Source organism: Myotis lucifugus, unplaced genomic scaffold, assembly GCF_000147115.1.
Source record: "Myotis lucifugus unplaced genomic scaffold, Myoluc2.0 scaffold_2816, whole genome shotgun sequence".
Lineage (NCBI taxonomy): Eukaryota > Metazoa > Chordata > Mammalia > Chiroptera > Vespertilionidae > Myotis > Myotis lucifugus.
The window spans coordinates 1,202-19,406 of record NW_005873864.1 but is presented as its reverse complement, the minus strand read 5'-3'; the positions used below and the strand labels follow the sequence as shown (position 1 = coordinate 19,406).

General features: G+C 46.3%; 1 protein-coding gene across 1 annotated transcript; it reads right to left on the bottom strand.

The window, feature by feature from the left end:
• Window positions 1–39: 39 nt before the first annotated feature.
• On the bottom strand, window positions 40–12,849 carry LOC102427523 (DNA repair protein XRCC1-like; the record flags this gene model as incomplete). Its single annotated transcript, XM_014450599.2, is given in 9 exon segments — window positions 40–521; window positions 825–1,083; window positions 1,236–1,347; window positions 1,422–1,490; window positions 1,492–1,532; window positions 1,789–1,894; window positions 1,992–2,066; window positions 2,910–3,068; window positions 12,718–12,849. Coding segments are annotated over 9 exon segments (1,074 nt in total), but the record flags the coding sequence as incomplete, so codon positions are not given.
• Window positions 12,850–18,205: the final 5,356 nt, after the last annotated feature.

The following is an 18,205-nucleotide window of genomic DNA, read 5'->3' as shown; positions in this document are numbered from 1 at the left end:
AAATGAATCTACCCTCAACAATAAAGATAAATAAATTTAAAAATTAAATAAATGTAAAATAAATTCATCTAAACAAGCCCCAACACTGTTCTCCACCCCTAAGTCTTGGCACACGCTGTTTCTCTAGCCTGCAATGTCCTTTCCTTCTCCGCTAAGCAGACTTCACAGAGCCCGCGTGAGCCCCCCAGGCAAGCCCTCTCTCCCTCTCCACGACTCCTAGCCCATGCCTCCTTCTCTCAGAAGTCAGCTCACTCTGGTCCGGGCCAACGGGTGTTCTCCACTAGCAGGCTCCAGTCTGATTTCTCTCCAGATCCCTAGCGTTGCCCAGCCCAGGGATGAGGAGTAGGGCAGGCATGTGTATGTGTATATACAGGCGTATACACAGGTGTGCAGGGAGGCCTCACCTCCGGGAGGGCAGCCGCTGCCGCATGCGATGACAGTCCAGCACCCACTCTTTACGCACAATGCGACCTCCGAGGCCTAGGACCTGGCTGTACTTAGGGGTGTTGGCAAAGGCACAGCTGTGGGGAGCAGAATGGGGTGTCAGTCAGGTGTGATCTGAGGGATAAAAGAGAAGAGGGAGACAAGGAGGACAGAGAGAGGGAGAAGAGACGAGTAAGAGAGAAAAAGAAACAGATATGGGAGAAACAGGGAGACGGAAGGAAAGATGTACAAATCAGAGAAAAGGAGGCAGAGGATCCATACAGAGAACTGAAGAGACGGAGACAAAGACACACACAGGCAGAGAGAGAGAGAAAGCAGGATGGAGACAGAGGCGGAGGAGAGGTAGCAGGAAGGTGGGAAGGAGGAGGTCACAGGCCTACATGAGGTGGGTGCTGTCTGGGGTCCAGTCTGGCCGATACTTGGCCCCGAGCTCTAGGGCCTTGTCCCGGAGCTCCGAGCGGAAGGGGTTCTGGAAGCCACTCAGCACCACCACCACGCCCTTAAGGATCTTCCCCATCTCCTGCGGGCCAGCTCGGGGTGCCCTGTGCTCCGTGCCTTCTCCTCGGGGCTTCCCTGGCACTGCCCCCCGTGCTGGGGCAGGGACTGAGGCAGTGGCAGGGGTAGAGATGGGTGCGGACACTGTGGAAGCCAAAGAGCAGGTTCAGTTAGCACTGCCGGGACTAAACCCCTCGCCCTTCCTCCCTCAGCTCCAGAGTCCCAGCCCCAGTCCGCTCACCCCTACGACACAGGAACCCAGGCCCCTGTGGGAACAAGGAATCCAGTTTGCTCACATTTGGGTCTCTTGCGGGCAGGTGGTGAGGGCTGGGCTGACGGTTTGCTGGGGGTCTTCCTTTCTTCTTGATTCAAATCCAACTTCCTCTTCCCTTTGGGGGACTCCTGAGGCTAAGCGGGGTGAGATGAAATGAGGCCTCTAGCTTCTCTCCTCCTCCTCCACCCGCCAGGCCTGATGATCTCACCTTGGAGGTGCTGCCTACTGCCCTGGAGGCTGGAGAGGTTGAGGAGGTGGCACTTGAGGCCTGCAGTGTGGGCAGCTGCATAGCTGGGTCCCGCTGGGTCACTGGTTGTGGCTACAGAGGGAGAGAGTGGAACCAGGATAAGGCTGGGCTCTTTGGGCCCTTTCAGTTCCTATCCATGCGACAGAGGGGTGTTCCCAGCAGAGACCCAGGAGGCCAGGCCCCCAGTCCCCTTACCCTCGGACCCAGGAGGCCAGGCCCCCAGGCCCCTCCCCCTTGGACCCAGGAGGCCAGGCCCCCAGCCTCCTCAGACCCAGGAGTCTAGGTCCCAACCCTGAATTCACTCAGGCCTCAGATTTTCCACACTCACCAGTGGATGTCTTATTGATCCGGCTGAAGAAGAGGGCCCCTGGTCTCAGGGAGCTGGCACCCTCATCCTCCTCCTTTACACGGAATTGGCCAAGCTTGGTCACCTTCTAAGGTCCCAGAAGGTCAGTGCAGTGGGTGTGGACTGTTGGCAGGTGGGGGAGAAGAGAGAGGGAGAAGGCTCTGGGGGTGGTGGGTTAAGCTTACCTGGGGTGAAGCCTCTACCTCATCTTTGTCTGGAGGGCTGTGAAACCGCACAAAACTCAGGCCATAGGGGGAGTCCTGGGAAAGAAGGGGTTGGAATCAGGGAATCTGGCCAAGGACTGAAGCCTGGCCCCAAGCCCCTTTAACTTAGGGAACCCTCTCTCTGGCTCTTGCCTCGTCTAGGGAGATGTCTGTATGATACTGTGGACAATAATAATATCCAGCTGTTACGGAGCCCTAACTCTGGGTCAGCACAGCTCTGAGCCCTTTTACATGCATTAGTCCCGTTAGCCGCATAAGCAATGGGCAAGTGGAATGGAGGGAGTGCTGCGTGTCACTTCGGGAATAGAGAAGTGCTCCAGGCTCTTTCCCCCTCTGCCAGCTGGATGCAGAGCCACAAGATGGGAGGAACCTGGGTCCCTGGATGACCAGTCAGACACCCCCCAGGACAGTTCCCCGGGTAAGGATACCTCTACTGTGTGGTGTCATTACCACGTGGGTCTTGTGATCACAGCTTAGCATCCTAACTCACAGCAACCCATAAGGATCAGGAAACTGAGACCAGAAAGATTAAGTCACTTGCCCAGAGTCACACAGTAAGAAGTGGTGTAGCCAATCTTAAACCCAGTGTCTGACTTCACTCTCTTGATGTTAACTCCTAGACCACCTCTCCAACAAGTCAGCTGTCCCCTCCCCCAGTTCCCCTCTGAGGTCCTACAGTTCACTGTCCAAGACATCGTCCAAGAAACAAAGCCTCATATGAGGGGGAACTCAAACCCATTTCAGGGAAGCCCTCCTCATGGTCCCATGGGGATACCAGCTGTCCAGTCCTCCCAGCCCACTGTGACTCTATACTGGCCCCTCTGCTCTCTCCTCACCCACGACCAAGGACCCTGCACTCCCCGCTCCCACCCTAGGTACCTTGCTATAGGGCTGGCTGCAAACAATTTTGACTCGGTCCCAGCGCTTCTCAGCTGCTCCCCGGACCAACTTCTCAGGCCCAAAAAGGCGAACACGGTTGGGGTTGGAGCCACTTCGGCTCTCAGAAGGGGACATGAAAGACGAGGTGACCAGAAGGACCTGGGAGAGGGCACAATAAATGAGGCTGGCTCCTTTAAATGATGCATCCTAGGGGCTGGGAAGAGGGCAGGGGGCCTGAGAAAAAGCTAGGGAGTCACCAGATCCAGCTCATGCCCTGACCTGCCTCAAGGTCTCTAGACTCTTCTCTTGTTTCTGGGCCTCCGGTCAGTCCTTCCCTGACACAGGTCCCAGAGGAAGCCTTCTGTGTACAGATCTGAATGATCCCTCTTAAATTCTTGCACAGAGCCTTCCATATCTGGCCATATGGCGGGGCCGCGCGACCTAAGGAACGAACCCTCCCAGCAGAGAAGATTCACGATGACTGGCACAGCATTCAAGCACCTTTTGGAAATGCAAGGCTGGGTCAGTGGAAAGGCGAGCAGAGTTATCAGAGGCCAGAAATGAGAGAGCTGTGCAGCAGGGGGAGCTAGAGACAGGCTGCAAGACTGGAGGAGGGAGGAGGATCTGCTCCTTGAAGATCCTGTGAGCATCGCGGCCCCACACACCCACCCCCCCCCCCCCCCCCGTGCTCAAAAAAAAAAAAATTTGGGGTTGGAGGTCTCCTTCCCGAGGGGGAAAAAAAGGCCCATTGCCCCCTTCCTAGCACTTGCAGAACCCGCCTCATCCAGCCCCTCCCAGGTCTGAGTTTCAGCTCTATGGAACCCAACCTCCAACATGTTTCAATCATTCCTACCTTTTCCTTTTGTTCCCCAACCCTAGGGGAGCAAAAGGCAGCAGCAGCTCCCTGCACTTGCTTCTTCATCATTCCTTAGTCTTCTTGCCTCATCAGTTACTAATTCTCTCTGTTAAAATAACTGGTGTGGTTTCAGTCTCCTGGTAGGACCCTGACTGATCAGTGGGTGGCACTGATGTGGTCTTTGTCCTAGTGCTGACCCTGGGTGGCACACAGAGCTTGATTTTAAAGGGCCCTTGGGGGGAAGGGGGAGGTGGCAGCAGGGAATAGAAGACCAAGCCTGCGCTCCAAGCAAGGAAAAACAGTATCTCAGAGACCGCCATCAAACCACATAGAGCTGGGCTCCTCCTCCATGAGTAGGTCAGGGGAAATGTGCCTATGGAGAGAGAGGGAGCCTTCGCTCTGGAGGACAGCAGAGAAAAGATGAAAATTTTTCTCTGGACAACTCCTAACCATGAGCTTGTACTCTCAAGGATTTGGAGCAAAAACCCACACTAGCCATCTGCATGGAAAAACACAAGCCGAACATTTTAAGTGGTCCCGGGTACACAGTGTCACCTGACACCAGGGCAAATACTCTTTGGAGAAACGTACTTCAAACCCAGTCCTCCAAGATCTCCCATAGCTACATTCCCAAAGAACAGAACACACACACACACACACACACACACACACAGGCATGAGGAAACAAGCTGCCATGACTTAGGATCAGCAGGAACCACAAGATGCAGAACAGACCCACAAAGGCTGCATATATTGAAAATATCAAACAGACAATATAAAAGCATTTTTAATAGTTTAAAGAAATAAATAGACAGAATGATGAAGGAACAAATAATAATCAAAACTGGCCAGGCAGCCCTAGCCGGCTTGGCTCAGTGGATGGAGCATTGGCCTGCGGACTGAAGGGTCGCAGGTTTGATTCCGGTCAAGGGCACATGCCTGGGTTGCAGGCTTGATCCCCAGTGGGGAGTGTGCAGGAGACAGCCAATCAATGATTCTCTCTCATCATTGATGTTTCTATCTCTCCCTCTCCCTTCCTCTCTGAAATCAATAAAAATATTTTTTTTAAAAACTGACCAGGCAATTTTGAAAAAGAATCAGAGCGTTCACACCCAACACTAAGGGATGAACCGTGATTGGTCAAAGCAATCAAATTCCCTCTGCCGATGGCTGGTCCAAGGATGTACACATGACCCACTTCTGGCCAACGTGATATTAAGAGGGAGGTCGTGTGGGGGCTTCTGAGAAAGCTTTTTCCTTCCTCATGAGAGAGAAACAGAGGATGGAAGAGAGCCACTGAACGTCTGCCATCCCACTTTCTCCAATTCCTGCTTTGGATGCTACGAGGTGATGGATGGAGCAGCAGCAATCATATCGCAATCGCGAGGGCAAGTCCAAAAGAACCAAGAAGTGCCAACCTAGCACTCTCACTCTCACTCTGTTAAGCTTCCAGATCAACTCTGGGTCAGCCTAATGCTAGCCTTCCCTCCTGAGGAAACAGTAAACAGTCTCATGCAGTGAGCTAATTTTAGGGTGGTCTATTCAGTTACTTAGTCTCTTTCTAACTGACAAGCTGTGAAATTAGAAAACAAAAGCCTTTTGCTAAGAAAAACATAGGCTACGACTAGATGTCTTTTTGTGCTCAACTCTGATTATGAAAAGGGAACGACAAAGACAAAGAAAATTCTACAGAAGTCTTGACTATAATTGTTTAAAAAGGCCTGATTTTGAGCTGATAGAGGAGCTGAATTTATCATCTAGTGACTAAAATTAAGGGGCAACTCAAACTGTGGTTGGTGGCTGCTTCCCATACCAGGAGGTAGATTTCCTCTGAATATACTCTCCTCCCATTCCTTGTAAAGAGAAAACCACTCTAGTTATCCGGCTGCTTTATTACCCAACACTATCTTTAAGGTTCCAGGATTAAGCCTTTACTCTCTGGATGTGTTAGCCTCAAATGCTTACACATCTTTTGGAGATGTGTAAGCCTTTGTAGAATTTGAAGGGGGGAAAAAAGAATATGTTGTCCTGGCTGGTTTGGCTCGGTGGGGAACGCGTCGCCCACGGACTGAAGGGTCCCAGGTTCAATTCCGTTTAAGCGCACGGCACGTACCTCGTTGCAGGCTCCATCCACGGGCGCAAGTGGGAGGCAACCAATAGATGTTTCTCTCTCTGTCTCTCTCCCTCCCTTCCACTCTGAAAATCAATGGAAAAAATATCCTCCGGTGAGGATTACAAAATAAAAGAATATGTTGATTTTGTAGAAAATGGTATTACCTATTACAACGTGTGCCTTACACTTGACTTGTACAGCAGGTCCTCGAATAACATTGTTTCATTAGCATGTTGATGAGTTGCCAGGGCCAATGCACTCAAATCTCAGAAAACTCTCTTGGATATCAACTAGCCTGTGGTAAAACTGGTTTTGTTACAATGTCACTTCCTTTCGCTTATAGTCACAGAATCTACTGACCAGGTTAAGTGAGGATTTACTGAGGTGACCTCAACGTTGACTAGCCCTGCTCTGCCCCTTTTCCTTTACTTTCTTGGCCTTTCTAGCCCTATCTAGTCTCTTGGTAGAAGCCAACATTATTAGCCCCAGTCTTGGCAAAGTATATTCGTTAAAAGATAAAACTTTGAGTGCCTGGCCGGTGTGCCTCAGTGGTTGAGCATGGTCCTATGCACCAGGTCATCCAATCGATTCCTGGTCAGGGCACATGCCAGGGTTGCGGGATTGATCCCCAGTAGGGGGCGTGCAGGAGACAGTCGAATGGTGATGTTTCTCTCTAAAATCAATTTTTTAAAAAAGCCCTGAGGCAGCGATTCCATCTTGCTAGACAGATAAGAAGGTGAATAATAAACATTCAGCTAACAGATATGAAAACTTTTAGCTAAAAATACACTTATTCTGTTTTCATCATTATAAAGTAGAATTCTGATCTAAATCTGTTTGCCAAAAAGAACAAAGAACTTATAAAAAATGTATTTTTATTGATTTCAGAGAGGAAGGAAGAGGAAGAGATAGAAACATAAATGTTGAGAAACATCAATGATGAGAGACATCAATCGACTTTCTCCTGCACGCCCCCCACTGGGGATTGAGCCCGAAACCTGGGCATGTGCCCTGACTGGGAATAGAACTATGGTCTCCTGGTTCATAGGTCGACACTCAACCACTGAGCCACACCGGCCAGGCAGAACTTTTTTTTTAATAGTCCCAAGGACTGTTAACTTTGTTAAAATAGTTAAAGAGACCACTAGACTAGGTGACTTCAGTGCCTTAGGGAGCTTATGTAAACAACCTAAAATTCTAAGCCAGGGTCAATGCACTCAAATCTCAGAAAATGAAATGCAAGAACTAATAAAGACAGCCAATTGAAATTTTTTTAATCTGAGAAAATTCAACTCAAGAACAACTACCATACAGCCAAAATAACTAGATTTTCCTAAATAAGACAACTGTTTAAGCTACAGCCATTAAATAATTTCTTTGCTTCTGTGTTTCTCTACCCTAGCCCATAGAGCACCTCTAGTCATTTTCAGCTGCCCGATTAAAATCATTAGCTCAAATAAACTCTTCAAAATGTAATGTGCCTCAGTTTATCTTTTTACATCTTATATAATCTTGAGAATGTTTGTTAAAGAAAAATATGATTTATTAAAATCTACCTTATAGAATAGAAAAGGCACTTGATAAAATTCAACACACATTCATAAAAAATACCTCTAAACAAAGTAGGTTTAGAAACAAATGTCCTCAACCTAACAAAGGACATTTATAAACAAATCTACAGCTGACATCACATTTAATGGTCAGACTCAACACTTTCCCCCTAAGATCAGGATCAAGACCAGGATGCCCACTCTCAGCTCTTCTATTCAACACTATATTAGAGATATACTAGTCAGTGTGATAAAATGAGAAGAAGGGAAAAAGAAAAGCATGAAGAATGGAAAGGAGGAAAACTTTTTATTCACAGACAATATGACTATGTAGAAAACCCCAAGGGATCTACACAAATCCCAAGGGATTCTCCTGTAAGAATTAACAGTGAATTTATCAAAGGCACAAGATACAAGGTCAGTATACAAAATCAATTGCATTTTTATTACGCTATCAACAAATGGAAACTTTTAAAAATATCATTAAAACAGCATCAATAACTTAGGCAAGAATCAATAATAGATGTTAAAACTAGTAAGTACAATCTGAGGAGTAACAAGATATTTATATAGTCTCAAAGTATTTCTTCACATGATACAACCTTAACCAAATGATCAGTTAACATCATCAGTAATGAAGCAAGTAGCACGTACCTCACAATCTGATGCACTGAGAAGAATACATCATTTTTGTGGTATTCTGACCCAAAGTGTATAATCTAATTTAATCATGAGGGAACATCAGACCTTTTGTACAATGAGTGGTGTTTTACAAAATCCCCTGACCGCCATTCCTCAAAAATGTCAGTGGCGCCTGGCTGGCACGGCTCAGTGGTTGAGCGTCGACCTATGAACCAGGATGTCAGGGTCAATTCCTGGGCTCAATCTCCAGTGGGGGCGTGCAGGAGGCAGCCAATCAATGATTCTCTCTCATCATTGATGTTTCTATCTCTCTCTCCTTCTCCCTTCCTCTCTGAAATCAATAAAAATGTAGTTTAAAAAAATGCCAATGGCATGAAATACAAAGTTGCAGGAACTGTTCCCAATGAAAGGAAACAAAGGAGATGTGAAAGTCCATGCAATGCATGATTCTGAATTTTCTTTTTTTAATTTTATTATTATATTTTAACTATTTCACTTACAGTTTACATTCAATTTATTTTATATTAGTTTCAGGAGTACAGCATACGGGTTAGACAATTATGTACTTTACAAAGTGTTCCCCCTGATATTTCTAGTATCCACCTGGCACCATGTGCAGTTATTAGAATATCATTAACTATGTTTCCTATACTGTACTTTGAATTTGCTTTTGCTATAAAGATCACTATTGGGACAATGAAGGAAATCTGAATAATGTCTGAGATCAGATGATAGAATACGATATCAATGATAATTTCCTAATCTTCATAACTGTACTGACATTAAGTTAGAAAATGTCTTTGTTTTTAGGAAATAGCCACTGGAGTGGGATAAAGGATAAAGGAACATCATGTATGCAACTTACTTTCAGTTAAGTAAAAAATATGTATAAAATAAATATGTACAGTAGTGCCTCTTATGCATGGGGAAAACACTCCAAGCCCCTAGTGGATGCCTGAAACCTTGGATAGCACCAAACGCTATATATGAAATTATTTCTATGCATACAAAGCTATGATATGCCAAAACCAGTTTGGCTCAGTGGATAGAGCGTCGGCCTGCGGACTAAAGGGTCCCAGGTTCGATTCCGGTCAAGGGCATGTACCTGGGTTGCGGGCACATTTCCAGTAGGGGAGTGTGCAGGAGGCGGCTGATCGATGTTTCTCTCTCATCGATGTTTCTAACTCTCTATCTCTCTGCCTTCCTCTCTGTAAAAAATCAATAAAATATATTAAAAAAAAAAAAAAGCTATGATAAAGTTTAATTTGTAAATTAGGCACAATAAGAGAATAACAATAACTACTAATAAAATAAAACAATTATAACAATAAAGGGTGGGGCAAAAGTAGGTTTACAGTTGTGAGTTCACAAAATAGTTTATTATTATTTATTATTGTATTATTTTCCAAATAAACAATTGTAAACCTACTTTTGCTCCATCCTGTATACTAACTATAGTAATATACTTAACACAGCAAAAGTTATGTGAATGGCTTTAGGCCCATTATTAAGTAAAATAAAGGTTACTTGCAAACAGTACAGAATACCTTGACCGCTGATCTGATAACCTAGAGGGGTACTAAGTGACTAACGGGCAGATTCAATTCTGGCCAAGGGCACATGGCCAGGTTATGGGCTCAATCCCCAGTAGGGGGCATGCAGGAGGCAGCCGATCAATGATTCTCTCTCATCATTGATGTTTCTATCTCTCCCTCTCCCTTCCTCTCTGAAATCAATAAAAAAAAAATATATATATATATTTTTAAAAAGAGCCAAAACAATTCAATGGGAAAAGGGAAGTCTCTCTCTTTTTTAAAAAATATATTTTTATTGATTTCAGAGAAGAAGAGAGGTAGAGAGAAATAGAAACATTAATGATGAGACAGAATCATTGACTGGCTGCCTCCTACATGCCCCCCACTGGGGATTAAGCCTGCAACCCCAACATGTGCCCTGACCAGGAATCAAACCATGACCTCTTGGTTCAAAGGTCAATGCTCAACCACTGAGACATGCTAGCCAGGTGGAAAGTCTCTTTTAAAAAAAGGATTTAAAAGTAAGTAAGTAAATAAATAAATAATTTTCAACAAACATGAAAAATGCACGTCATCCCCTACTTCACACAATATACAAAAATTCATTTGCAATGGATCAAAAATCTAAGTGTAAAACCTAAAAATACAAAGCTTCTAGAAGAAAACGAAGGAGATGGTGGAAAGCAGAATAATATCTATCTCCTCCCCGCCCCATCCCTCTCCCCTCCCTCCCCTGCAAAACTTCCCACAGTCTAATCCCTGGAACCTGTGAATATGGCAAAATAGACTTTGTAGATGCAATGAAGGATCTTGAAACAGGGAGATTACCTGGGTTATCCAGGTGGGTCCAGTGTCTTTATAAGAAAGATGGAGGCAAGAGAATCAGTCAGAGAAGAGATGAAGAAGATGTTAGAGTGACGTGATTGCTGGCTTACAGTGGTCGCCAACCGTGGTCCATGAGGTCCAAAAGGTTGGCGACTGTTGGCTTAGAAGCTGGTGGAAGGGGCCACAAGCCAAGAAATGCAGGCAGCCTCTAGAAGCTGGGACAGGAAGGAAAATGGATTCTCCCCTGGAGCCTCCAGAAAGAATGCAGCCCTGCCATCTCCTTGGATATTAGACAACTACCTCCAGAACTGTATGATCATAAATGTGTGTTGTTTTAAACCACTGAGTTTGTGACAGTTTGTTACAGCAGCAATAGAAAACTAATACAGGCACCATCGTCATTACTTTGTGACAGGAAAATATCTCTTATAGGACACAAAAGGTACTAAGTATTAAAAAACAAACAAAAACCCTGGATAGATTGGACTTCATCAGAGGCACTGTAATGAAAAGGCAAGTCACAGACTTGGGGGAAAATCTGCAACATATATATCTGAAAAAGGAGACTGAAAAAAATACAGAGTTAATGCCCATGACAAAAAGACAAACAACCTAATAAAAAAATAAGATAAATGAATGACTAATAAGTACATGAAAGGTACTTATTACATGCCATAAATGGTTGGGAAAATGCACATGAAAGCCACAATAAAATACCACTACATGCTATCTGAATGGCTGAAATTTGGAAAATTAAAAAGACTGGCAGTATCAAGAATGGGTAAGGGTGTGAAGCAACTAGAATTCTCATATACTGCTGAAGGGAATATAAAATGATACAACCACTGTGGAAAACTCAATTTCTAATAAGGTTAAAACTTATATTTATTCTAAGACCTTGCAATGCCACTCCTAGGTATTTAACCAAAACAAATCTCCAAAAGAGGCTTGTACAAAAATGATCCAGCAGCGTTATTCACAATAGTCAAAAAGTGGCCGGAGATACCAACAAAAGGATGGAAAACAATCGTGGTCTATGCTTACAGTGGAATAGGACTCAGCAATAAAGTGGAACAGACCATTGACATAGTCACAATATGGGAAAATCTCCAAAAACCATATGGTGAGTGAAAGAGCCACCCACAAAAAAATTACTCACTGTGAGATTCCATTTATATGAAATTCTAGGACAGGCAAAACTAATCTATACTGACAGAAAGGAAGTCAGAGGTTGCCTGAGCTGGGGGGTGGGGGGAAGAAGGGCATGGTGGGGAGGGAGGAGTGACTATTAAAGGGACACAGGGAACTTTCAGTGACGCTGGCAGTGCTCTGTGTCTTGATTTGGGAGATAGTTGCACAGGTGCATACATTTGTCAAAGACTCATTGACCTCTTGACCTCTACAGTAAGATCTGTGTATTTTATGGTATGCAAAATATACCACAATTAAAAACAATTTCTGCCCTGGCCAGTGTGGCTCAGTTGGTTGGGCATCCTGTGCAAAAGGAAGCTGCCAGTTCCATTTCCAGTCAGGGCACATGCCCGGGTTTCGGCTCCATCCCTGGTAGGGGGCCTGAATGAGGCAGCCTATTGATGCTGCTCCATGTTGCACTCTCAAATAGATGTTTCTCTTTTCCTCTCCCTCCCTCTCCCTTCCTTTCTCTCTCTAAAAATCAATCAACCATTCTTAAAAAACAAAAACAAAAAATTTCTCACTGCAAGAAAAAAAACACGTCTTGTAGAAAACTGGTTTGTTCACTTAAAATTATAAACGCTCTTTGTCACGGCAGGTCTATTTTTACCCAAAAACATTTTGTTGATTAGCTGGCTAACTATGATCTCATCGATCCAGCTCTAATTAATTCAACCAGAAAAATAAAAGGATTGTGCCAACTTTTAAAAATATTCGTAATAGAGCAAAAGGCATTCCTTCTTGGAAACATCTGTTACAAATCAAGTGACTAACAGAGGCAACCCACACAATTCGAAATCTCAATTGGCAGGGACATCTGTGAGAGCCCCTGGGGCTGGGTAAAGCGGTTTTGCTCTCCAGCAGTGACGGAATCTCAGAACAAACACGTGCCTCTGGTTGTTTATGCCACCACAATGCAACTGGGTCTCTTCCCTGCTCTGCACTGTCTATCACCTGTCTCCTCTGTACACCGGGCTCCTCCGGAGGGCAGTGGTCAGGGTGACTCATGTCCACTCTAGTCTGGCACCCACGGGAAGCCGTGATGGGGCATCTGGGGCAGGGATCAGCCTGGGGCCCATCGCAAGTCCCTGCTTACCTCATAGTCTTGCTCCCCGGCCCCTCCAGCCGAGCTGCCCACCAGCACCTCCACAAAGGCCGAGCCATCGTTCCCGATGTCCACACTGTGTATCTGCTCCTCCTTCTCTAACTGCAAGAGAGGGAAAGCCCACTGTTAGTGCCTGCCCTGCCCCAGGGCTCACTGTAGGACCCTGGGAGTGGGATGACCTTCCTATGAGCCACCACATCTCCTTGCAATGTCAACTCTGGGACACGTAGGTGGCCAATATTGAGTGGTGCCACCTTGTGCCCAGCATGTGGCATTCAGAGCTCAAAAAATATTCACTGGCCCTAACCGGTTTGACTCAGTGGATAGAGCGTCAGCCTTCGGACCCTAGGGACCCAAGTTTGATTCCGGTCAAGGGCATGTACCTTGGTTGTGGGCACATTTCCAGTAGAGGGTGTGCAGGAGGCAGCTGATCAATGTCTCTCTCTCATGGATATTTCTAACTCTCTATCCCTCTCCCTTCCTCTCTGTAAAAAAATCAATAAAATATATTTTTTTTAAAAGTAAAAACACAAAAAGAACTGTCTTAAAAAAAAATAAATTCACTGAATGCATAAACCCCCACACCCTCTTCCCCAGCTCCTCTGGACTCTCCAGACTCTGCCAGACCAGCTTATAATCTGCTCTCCTTGGCAGCACTTGCCAGAGTTTCCACCCCCAATCACAAAGGCTTCTGGGGAAGTTCCCTGAGGGTAGGGCCCTGTCCTGGTTTTCTCACCACTGCTTCCTGGGTTCAAAACCCAGCTCTGCCAAACACTAGCTATATGGCCTCTAACCTCGTGGAGCCTCAGTTTCCTCATCTGTAAAATGGGGATGATAACCATATCTATGCACGTAAATACTATGGCCACAGGGCCCGTATGTAATAGGCACTCTACCACTGTCAGTCAGGAGGCATTATTAGTCAACTGGGGGGGGGGTGTCTTCAGCCCAGCCTGAGCCCTCTCGAAGTCCAGGAGCCCTTGGGGGATGTCTGACGGACAGCTTAGGCCCATGGGGAGTGGGCCTAAGCCATCCGTCAGACATCCTTAGCGCTGCTGTGGAGCCGGCCATGAGCCCAGCTTCTGGCTGAGGGACGCTCCCCCTATGGGAGCACACTGACCACCAGGCAGCAGCTCCTGTGTTGAGCGTCTGCCCCCTGGTGGTCAGTGCATGTCATAGCGACCGGTCGTTCCACCATTGGGTCCATTTGCATATTAGCCTTTTATTATAGAGGATGCTCAATAATTATTTGTCAAAAGAAGGAAAGAGCTACCTGTAGGACCTGCCATCCCCTTCTGACATTTAAGGATGCAGAAAGCCAGGTGGGGGTGGAAGGCAGTTGGGAACAGCTGAGGCAAGTCTCCTGCTTTCTAGTTTAAGACTCCTGTATTTGGATCCTAGAATGACAAGTCAGCCCGTTGGTGTGGCTCAGTGGTTGAGCACTGACCCATGAACCGGTTCAATTCCCAGTCAGGGCCCGGATTGCAGGCTCAATCCCTAGTGGGGGGTGTGCAAGAGGCAGCCAATCAATGGTTCTCTCTCATCATTGATTTTTCTATCCCTCTCTTCCTCTCCCTTCCTCGCTCTGAACTCAATGATAATTTTTAAAAACCACACATATAGAATGACAAGTTATTCCAACCTTCAAAGGTACCTAGTCCACCACCGCTCAGATCATCTACCCCCACTGCTCAGATTATCTGATGCTCCAATCTGCCCTGTCACCTCCCAGTCAGGAGTTCACACAGACATCACCTGCACAGGGCTACACACAGGAGCATCCAACATGGAACGAAGGAGCCTGGACTTGGGATGAGTCAAGCCTGGGTTCAAATCCAGCCCTGTCATTTCTAAGAGTGCAACCCTGGGTGACATACAACCTCTCTGAGAGGCAGCGAACTCACATGTTAAAGGGAGGGTCCTCATTGTTATTATAATAACCCTCCTTCTGAAGCGAGCTGGATGACACAGATACTAACAACCATAACAACAGTTGCTGTGAACATCTAAGGGCCCACGATGTGCCAGGCACATAATGCATGCATCTTCTCTCCTCACAACGGCTTTGCAAGGCAGGGCTATAATTATCTTCATTTTATACATGAGCAAATGGAGGAAGGAAGTGGTTATGTAACTCCCTAAGGTCACACAGCTGGTGAGCGGCAGAGCTGGGACCAGAGACCGTGCAGGCTCGCTAGAGCTGGTTAGGGCTCCTTCCCCACCAGGTGAGCATGCTGAAGAGAGAGGAAGTGATGAGGGAGAGGCCTTCCCAAGGTTGAGCCATGCTGGCCTCCTGATGACTCCGCCCGCCTCCACTGCTGCCCTCAGCTCAGAGCCCTGCGCGGGTGTGGTGCTGCCCAGGCACACAAGTCCCAGCCTGACTTCTTGGCCTCCTGCCACACGTGGTGGCTCTCCTCCAGCCATGCTGCCTTCCTTCTGTCCTGAGAACAGGCTGGCTCCTTTCCACCGCAGGGCCTTTCCACCTGTCATCCCCCTGCCTAGTCTACTCCTCCCCAAACCTTCCTGTGGCTGGCGCCTTCCATCCTTCAGGTCTGCTCAGATGTTGCTTCAGCCCAACCAAAGTAGCCTCCCCACCTCCTACCAGGTGCTTCTCTAGCCCCTGTCCCTGCTTTATTTTTCTTCATTATCACCACTTGATATTATATAGTTACATTTTTTATTTGTATTTGTCTAACATCTGTCTTTTAAGCTCCATGAGGACAGGGGCAATATGACTCATTCCCCACTGTGTCCCCAATGCCAAGAACAATGTCTGATCCGTCCCAGCTCTGCTTAGTTACCGCCGTGTGATCCTGGAGCAAATGGCTTCATGTCACCCCTTGGGCCTTAGTTTCCTAACCTATAATATGGGGACAGTAACAACGTCTACCTCATACAGTTGTGAAGATTCAAATGAGGAATACACATGAAGCCCCTGGAATAGTGCCTGCCACAGTGCAAGCGTCCCATAAATGTCAGCTGATCCTATCATCACAAGAGGCCTCAGTACATTCCTGATGGATGAGTGAACAGATGGACAGGAAGTTCCCAGTGACCATTTGCTGAAGAAACAAATGCCCCGAGTTGTAATTCTGACTCTACTCTCCCCGACCAAGTAGCTTTGGTGAGTCGCTTGCCTCAGTGTTCTCATCTGTCACAAAAGAATCACCATGGCTAACATTTCTGGATTCTCGCTGAGTGCCAGGTGCGTAGTATATTCGTTTCCTGCTGCTGCTGTAACAAAGTACCACAAACTTCCTCGCTAAAAACAACACAGCTCACAGAGCTGGAGGTGCGTAGTCTGAAATTTGGTCTGAGTAAGATCACGGTGTCCGCAGGGCCGTTTCTTCGGGAGACTTTGGGGGAGAAGCACTTCCTTGCCTTGCTCCTAGAGGCCACCTGCCTCCGTGGCTTGTAGCCCCTCCCTCCAGCTTCAAAGCCAGCCATGGCATCACTCCAGCCTTTGCTCCCATCACCACATCTCCTGCGACTCTGGTTCTGCTGCCTCCCTCTCTCCCTCATAAGGATCCTTGTGGTTATAGTGTCCTCTCCTCCCCTCCCCCCAATAATCCAGGTTAATCGCACCATCTCAAGATCCTTAACTTCATCATATCTGCCAGGTCCCTTTTGCCATGTAAACTGACATATTCACGGGTTCTGGGGGTTAGGATGGGGCATCTTTTCAGGGGCCATTATTCTGCCTATCACAGTTGACGAAGCTCTTCCTGGGCCAGGCATCACTGAATCCTCACAAGGGTCTGTTACTATCCCAGTTCTTCAGATGGGGAAACTGAGGCTCGGTTTAAATAAACAGCTCACATGTCACAGAACTATGACTGGCAAAGAAATGTGGGCCCAGCTTTCTGACTATAAACTAACACTCCTTCTCAACTCCCCTTCAGGTAAAAATGCAATATCGTTACCTCTCCCACAACATAAAGCACCAGACCCCACATTTAGTAGGATGGATATATTTTGTATTTTAAATGAATGAGTCTTTTAACTACTTTTACTTTGCACACACATAGATTCCCTTGTATTTTTTTTTCCTTTCCTTCTTTTTATTACCACATACTTAGCTTAAAACTACATACATTTATTATCTCAGTTTTTGTAGATCAGAAATCCAACACAGGATGACCGGATTCTCAGCTCAGGGTTTTACGGGGCTGAAATCTAGTGCTAGTTAGGTCTGTGGTTCTCATCTGGGGCTCAGGGTCCTCTTTCAAGAGGACTGGCTATTGGCAGAATTCATTTCCTTGTGGTTGAAGGACTGAGGTCCCCCTTCCTAGCTGACAGTCAGGACACAACTCTTAGTTGCCAGAGGCCCCTCGCATTCCTTGCCACATGGCCCCCACAGGCCACTCAGAACATGGATGCTCGCTGCTTCTTCCAGTCAGCCAGAGTGTGTTTCTCTGACTTCCTCCTCTGTTCTTTCTTCTTTTTCATAAATAAAAAATTTTTCATAAAAATTTCCATGTGTAGACATGGAAAGAACCCAAATCAAATGTCCACAGACTTATGAATGGATACACATTGTATGGTCTATCCCGGTGGTCGGCAAACTCATTAGTCAACAGAGCCAAATATCAACAGTACAACGATTGAAATTTCTTTTGAGAGCCAAAGTTTTTAAACTTAAACTATATAGGTAGGTACATTGTTATTAACTTAATTAGGGTACTCCTAAGCTGGCCTTTGCTAAAAATGTCCTCAATCTGATTGAGGTACGTTCGCTGAGGTCGACCCCTTCCAACTCTCCCATCCACACTCGTCTTGTATACTTGTTTCGTCTATCTCCTTTCCGAAAACCGACTTCTGCGCATGGGCCACGAAGTTTCAATCGCACTGTACGTGCGCGCCCGCACGTGGTATTTTGTGGAAGAGCCACATTCAAGGGGCCAAAGAGCCACATGTGGCTCGCGAGCCGCGGTTTGCCGACCACTGGTTTCTCCAAACGATGGATTATTACTCAGCTCTAAAAAGGAATGAAGCACTGACACATGCTACAACATGGAGGAACCTCGAAAACAATACGCTAAGTAAGAGACACCAGACACAAAAGGCCACACATTGTGTGAGCCTATTTATATGAAATGTCCAGAATAGGTAAATTCAGAGAGACAAAAAGTAGATCAGTGGTTGTCAGGGGCAACCTGGGGAAAGGAGAACAGGGAGTGACTGCTTAATGGTTATAGGGTTTCTTTCTGGGGGTGATGAAAACATCCCCAGTGAGTGGTGGTGACTGCAGAACACTGTCACTATACTAAAAACCTCTGAACTGTAGACTTTAAATGGTTACAATGGTGAATTTTATGTCATGTGAGTTTTATCTCAGAAAAAGAGTGTTCAGTAAGTGTCAGCTGTTAGCAGAAGGACTTAAGCACAAGATGACTGTCATCTGCGGCCAGGTTTGTGGGCACCTTTCACAGAAAGTCATAATTCATGACAGTGAAACAAAATGGCACATGGAGATTTA